We start from the raw sequence: 6,858 nt of genomic DNA, 5'->3' as shown, positions 1-6,858 counted from the left end.
AAGGATTGGGACTATTCGTTCTCTCTCTCTCGGGATTTTTTTAGCTAAGATTTAGTTAGTGGAGATCTTTAACATTTTGTTTGTGTTCACCGGAGAAGTCTCTGTTATTGGTGTTGCTGTCTGGATCATTTAACATTTAAAATTAAAATATCAACTAGGTATCAAAAAAAGAAAGGTTAAAATATCAATGACAAGTTTAAGATAAATATTGGAGTATTCTCTCTCTGTCTCTCTCTCCAGGGAACTTACAAATATCACACATTTTTGTGGGACATTGGCTTTAAAATATTAAATATCCTAGAAATCTTCCTTAGTCGTCTCGTATATTATGAGTCGTCACTTTTATATTGTGAAGTTGCGGATAATTTGCATTTACATATGGACCACAAACATTAATGATCCTTTACATTCATTCCTTCCCAATTTAATTTGCAAATATCATGCTCGTCTTCTCGAAAATGCAAAGCATTGTTCTCTCGGAATTGGACAGGTCCTGGTCCCATAATGTGATTCTGCAACTAACATATCTAGTTTATATGTTGTCTAAACCATACAAGATCATAGGAAATTAGAGCTTATTAAATCATTGAATAAAAATATTATAGCTTATTTAGATACGTATAAAAAATTCTCAATAGTATCTTGGGGGAAAAAAAATCTCATACTAATTTGCATGCAAATGTGATATCCAAACAAAACCATGGCCTTTCAATAACTTTGGCATTATATCAAAGTCCCTTTTAACTTTTTTTTCCTTCTTCTTTGGCTTCATTCGAAGTGAAAGTCTTTAATGTCACTGTCCCGACAAAAATCAGCCACAACTTGCTGATGAGCTACTGAGTTGTGACTTACATTTGATAAGAATACTGTGATGGTGAAATCTCATGGAAACTTAAAAGAGTTTCACGGTACATGTACAGCTTTAATCTGTTCTAACTTGTGCACAACTACTTGATAATCAGATTCAGCAAAAACACTACATGTTAGTCAAAGTAAGCTGCCTGGTTGTTGCTTCAGTTGCTGCATTTTCATTTTCACAGATAAACATAGGATCGTCCATGAAGCAGAACACTGTGATTGAACTTTCAGGTGCTTATAGAGTTTTTTTTTGTCAATTGCATAATGATTTTTATTATGCTTCTTTACTGCTTCCACAAAACAGTGGCTTATTATTTCAATGATGCATAATGAACTCAGAAGCCCATGAATCGGAACTCAAACAGCAACAGATTGAAGAAAAGGAGGAAGAGCAACTTGAATATTCCAGGGTTTTAGTTCTCTCTCTCTCTCTGGAACACACACACACACACACACACAAAAGTAGTTAACTAGTTAAATTTTAAGAATTTAACAATAAATTTTACATTTTGCAGGATGAAGAGGAGGAAGAGAGTAAAATAATCATAAATAAAATGAAACAAAACTTGAAGGCAAGGAAAAGAGGATCTGGGGATTTTAAGCTTCTGATACCTGACAAGGAATTGAGCATTGTGATTGAGAAAGGGCTGTTACAGAGTCTAGAGAAGGAACTGGAGCAAAGGAAAGAGATCCTTGAAAGGAAACTGTTTGAATATCATGGTCTTAAAGAACGGCAATCATACATTGGCCAGTTGCAAAGGCAATTAGAGGCCAAAACCGCCGAGATTAACATGCTAAAGATGGCTGTTGATTCATTGCAGGATGAGAGAAAGAAGCTTCATGAAGAAATCAAACAGGGTTTAGTGGCAGAGAAGCAGCTAGAAATGGCAAAGAAGATGTTAAAGGGATTGCAAGAGAAGATGGATGCCAGTGCAAGCAGTGTAAAGGGACGGTTGATTGTGCTCCAAGAACAAGTTTCCAACTTTCAAAGTGGTGAAATCTCTTTTAGAGATACCATTGTTGAGAAGGAGCTTGAAGATGTTAAAGATGTTGAGCTAGAAATTGCAGAAATGAAGAGGAGGAAAAAAGAGCTTGAGTTAGAAAAGAGGGAATTAGGAGTTAAGTTGATTGCTGCTAAAGAAAGAATAGCAGCTCTTTCCAACATGAAAGAGGTAGATACAATTTAAATCCTGTATTTCGTTTAGTTAGTCTGCATATGAGATTCATGCCCTTTACTATCAGTTATAGTACATAAATGTATGTGTGTACAAGTTTCTTATGTTTAAGAACCACTTTAATTATCTGAATTTTAAAGAAATTCCACTGTTATGCCTGCTTTTTGAATAAAGCAATAACAGCAATATGCTTTTGCGAATGTAATTCTAATCATATTTCAATGCTTCACATGATATCACAAGTTGGAATGTACCTAAATTATCACAGCATTTTTTTTCCTGTATATATTGGAATGGAAGGTGCTACCTGTATCATGCCCCAAACCATCTCAGAAATATTTATAACAAATTATACTTAAATTTTAGCCAAATATTGCTCCCCAGTTTAATCTGAATTCAAAACAAATCCTGTATCCTGGAGGACTGAGAATTGGAAAAACCTTCAGAATTCTTCTAGAGTAATAAATTACTAATGTTTTCCTTTTGTGCTGTTGCAGAGTAAGATAATGGCCGGGGTCAAAGAGGAAGTAATTACTTTAAGCCATGCCAATAAAGAACTTAAAGAACAAGTTGAAAGATTGCAGAATGTCAGATTTGACATGGTTGAAGAACTTGTGTATCAACGCTGGATCCGCACTTGCTTAAGGCTTGAAATGCAAAATCATGCAAACCAATTGGGAAAGACCTCAAAATGTGATTCCAGAAAGGATTCAAGCAAAAAGTCTCATGAGAAAACTAAACCTGTAATGTCTGATCCTGGATTTGGCAGCATTTTTTCCAACTCCTCAACTGAAAGTGATGAAATGGACAGTGCCACAATTGATAGCTCTTCAAGTAACCAAAGAAGCAGTGCTAAGAGACTCGGTGTAATTCATAACATTAAGAGGTGGGGAAGAAGCAAGGATGATTCAAGCGCAGTTCTATCACATTCACAGGCTTGGTCATCTAGAGGGAATTCTTTGAGCAGGACTGGCCTATTTCGCAGGTTTTCCATGTCAATAATTCCATCAAATACACCAATGCGAAGGACAAAAGGTATCAGTCCAGTCGGCAGCTTATCTGAGAACATAGAAGTGCATGACTCAAATAAATCACTAAAAAGACCAACTTTTCAGCGTGCAAGGAGAGTTTCATTTAATGATTCTGTTAAATCAGTGGAATCAACATATCAAAGTACACCAAAATCAGTTGAAGAAATGCTAGATGAAAAGGAAATTAGTGCTAAAAGGTTTGGCCACAGCTCAAATATGAACTCAGGCCCCATTTGTAGCAATAAATTTGAGGGGGTGAAACATGAACCTTCATCAGCAACCCTTACAATTGTCAAGGATAACCATTCAAGTGGTACAACTGAAGAACTTAAGAACAATGATAGCATCAATTTGCATGTAGGAAGTAGGACTGAAATTGCTCCTGGAGACAAGCTGCATTCAATGATGTCCGAAGTGCTTCCTCTTGATAACCGGGATAAGAGTCATGTACTAGTAAATATTGTTGCTGCTCTCTTCTTTATCTTTGTGCTATTTCGATTATCTTTCTGCTAGAAAGTACTCAGCTTAACTTTTTTTTGTTTAATCAGGTATCTATTAACTTGTGTGGCACTAAAACAAAACCATTTGATGATGTCATGCAAAGTTTATACTTTATAGTAACAGATTTGAGAAAGAATGGGTTCTGTAAAGTCCACTTTCGAACTAAATTTTTTTCATTTTTCATAGACTAATTTGGGGATGACAAAAATGTCCTGTCTTGTCCCATTCTGCCCTGTGCTAGTTTCCCCAGCTCTGAAGAGATGATGAGAGTCATCTTGCCCTGCCCCGAATATATATATATATATATAAACAATCGAATAGGCATCAATTTGCAAGAAATGGACCAAATGACATGTTTGAACTAAGGGAAGGATGCTAAGTAGCATGTAATCACAAACAAATGCCTATCCCATCAACCATTGTACATGTAAATTTCACATTGATTTGAAATAGAATTTTTTTTCTTTTAATTGATAAGAGTAGTTTTGTAAAGATTCTTGTGTGAACCTGGGTATGAATAGAGCCCCTCTCCACCTATTCTAAGGGGGAAAACAATAGAGTTGCATCAATTCAGGAAAAACAAAAGTAACATCATATTTATTCGACAAGTCATAGATCAGATCAAAGATGAACATGAATCACAAAGCATTGAAATTTGCTAGTGTGATCCCACACATATACCCAAGGCATCAGCTGCAAGCATATGCGTGTGACCTCAAAAGTAGATTTAGTGCGTTGATCCATTTATGTGATTGCTCCTACTTGCATCAACCAGGGATACCGGGTCTCATTATGACCTAAGAAGCATGGGTGCGTTTCAGGATTTGGGTGCAAGTGCGAGTGCGGGTGCGAGACTCGGCAATTTTCGAAAAAATAGGATGCGGGTGCGGCAATTAAACAAAAATTAAAAATATTTTTATTTATATTTTCTATACATTTTTACTATTAAAATATTCTTAAAAAATACATTACTATGACCTTGGTTCACAAAACAAAGAAAGAAGAAGGTAAGATTGCAGTTTCAAAATTCTGAAATTTATGTGACTATGATTGTGTACGGATTGGATTACACAATTTTTATCTGGCATAATATGAGAATTTCATTACGAATGTCATATATGATATATGTTATGTGTTACAGCCTACACATTATTGCGTAAGTTTTTAATGTCTATATGTGATAAATTCTACAGAAATTCCAAGTTGTGTGTTTTCCAGCAAGAAACGCAAAACAAAACACAAAATAAAAAAGAAAACACAAAAAAAGAAACTAATATTCAGAATAAAATTGAGGAAGGACAAATTTAGGATGTTTGGGCCTTATTCACAGCCGATTTCGGCTGTTCTGGCGTGATTCAAGGCCAATTTCGGCCGTTTCGGTAAGTTTCGCCAGCCAGTTGAAACGATCTTGTTAGGAAATATGTGATTCATGTTAGGAACATATGTCAACATTTTATGTAATTGGCTAATCTTTTGGCAAAACACACTTTACTTGTATTTGGGTAGATCTAGAATGTGTTTAATGATTCAAGAAACAAGGTTTCAAGTTCAAGTGTTAAAGCCATACAAGTCTGTCCAAGAATCAAGTGAAGAAGTGATATTCATTAAAACTCGACAGCTAGTATCTATCAAGTTTAAAAGAGATGTTTCATCCCGAGACTCGACAGCTACTCAACAGATAGGGTATCTGTCGAGATTTATGAAGTTTAGTTTTTCAGAGCTGATTTTCATCCAATCCATGAATGTATGTTTGAGATTTCTTTCTCACAACCCTAAACATATATAAGGATTATTTTAAGAGCCATCACAGGTTGCACAGTTGCACAAGAGCACAATTCCACAAGTGTGAAGAAAAGTGTAATCGGAAACCTAGTTTGCCCTAGTTCTTCTTTCTCTTGAAGAAGCTGATGTGTTTGTACACCATAGAGTTTTGTGACTAAGCAACTTCATGATCTTCATCATGTGATGAATAAAAGAACTTTGCAGCCAACATTCTTTTCAAGTTGGTGATCAAGTCGCATACTAGGATCCGCGCATCAGATTGGTTAGTCATATACTGGAAGCTGTGCAATACAAGGAGAGATTGTCACTACAGAATAAGTCCAATTGGGTATTGGGGTAAGGGTTCAACAGTAGGTTGGTATAAGGTACTGAGATTCCTTTACTTGTAACCGCTCGTTGTGATAATAGTGGATTTCCAAGAGTGGTGACTTTAAAATTACCTTGTGGGGTTTTGGCATCGGAGGTTTCTCCCATTCGTAAACAAATCACCCGTGTCAAATTTAATTTCCGCTGCATTTAGTTATTTGGTGATTTGTTTGTACTATCATGCGTATTGCATGTTAATTTGATTAATTAATAAATTTGAGTAATTAATTAATTAATTCATCACAAGGGGTCAATACGTTTTGGCCTATCAAGTGGTATTAGAGCAGGCACACTCTGATTAGGTTTTAATCTTTGCTGTGTGATCTATTGACCCCTGTTGTCATGGAAACTCTTGATTGTTTTGATTTGCATGATCTTGTGTTGAATGATGATGATGATATTCAAGATGCCTATTGCAAGCTTTATAATTTTTGTATGAAATCTCTTGAATGTTCTACAAAATTAAAAGCTAATTTTAAAAAGGTCACACTTGAAAGAGATGAATTGATTGCAAAATTGGATGAAGCAAATAATTTGAATGAAAAATTTAAAAATCAAATTTCATCTCAGGTGGACAAAATTAAGAGTTTGGAAGAGCAACTAGTTGAATTTGAAATTGAAGTTGAAAATTTAACTAGTGCCATACTTATTGTCGAGCCTAACTCAAAAAAAAAATATTTTATATTCCTCCATTTAAAAGGACTAATCAAGAGTTAAAGTATAATATTGCTAGGATAGCCAAAGGTAAACAATCTGATATTAACGCTGAAATTTCTAAACTTATGTCTAAAACTCCTCCTAAGTTGAATGAAAAATTTGAATTTGTCTCCATTTGTCATCATCGTCATATTGTTGGTCATATTAGGCCAAATTGTCCTAAGTTGAGGTCTCTGTCAACCTCTAAGGTTAGACCTCCTTCTAGGATGCCCAGTAGTTCTAAAACTGCTCATGTTTATCACCATTGTGGTGTTTCTGGTAACACTCGGCCTAATTGTATCAAATTGTTTCCTCATAAGCGAGTGTCAAATAAGTCTCATTCTTTGACTAAAGGCTCGGTACCTATTCTTGGTGAGTTATTAAAAGTTTTGAGTTTTTTAACTCAATTTCAGGAGAATTCTAATTCTTCTATGTCCTTTGGTAGACAT

General features: G+C 35.2%; 1 protein-coding gene across 1 annotated transcript; it reads left to right on the top strand.

Annotated features, from left to right (window-relative positions):
• Nucleotides 1–893: 893 nt before the first annotated feature.
• Nucleotides 894–3,679, top strand: LOC142632059 (protein CHUP1, chloroplastic-like). The gene is made up of 4 exons (XM_075806483.1): nt 894–1,089; nt 1,198–1,268; nt 1,374–2,030; nt 2,531–3,679. Exons 1-4 carry the CDS (start codon nt 981–983, stop codon nt 3,575–3,577), a joined length of 1,884 nt encoding a protein of 627 aa, XP_075662598.1. The 5' UTR covers nt 894–980; the 3' UTR covers nt 3,578–3,679.
• Nucleotides 3,680–6,858: the final 3,179 nt, after the last annotated feature.

The sequence above is a fragment of the Castanea sativa genome, chromosome 4 (assembly GCF_040712315.1).
Source record: "Castanea sativa cultivar Marrone di Chiusa Pesio chromosome 4, ASM4071231v1".
In the NCBI taxonomy this organism is placed as follows: Eukaryota; Viridiplantae; Streptophyta; class Magnoliopsida; order Fagales; family Fagaceae; genus Castanea; species Castanea sativa.
The sequence above is the reverse complement of the archived record's forward strand: the minus strand, read 5'-3'. Positions and strand labels throughout refer to the sequence as shown.

What these genes read in the sequence shown, in the direction of transcription:
- LOC142632059 (XM_075806483.1), top strand. Translation starts at nt 981, where the DNA reads ATGTTAGTCAAAGTAAGCTGCCTGGTTGTTGCTTCAGTTGCTGCATTT. An exon ending in CACTGTGATTGAACTTTCAG is followed by an intron (nt 1,090 to 1,197) that starts GTGCTTATAGAG and finishes TAATGAACTCAG; the next exon opens with AAGCCCATGAATCGGAACTC. An exon ending in AGCAACTTGAATATTCCAGG is followed by an intron (nt 1,269 to 1,373) that starts GTTTTAGTTCTC and finishes TACATTTTGCAG; the next exon opens with GATGAAGAGGAGGAAGAGAG.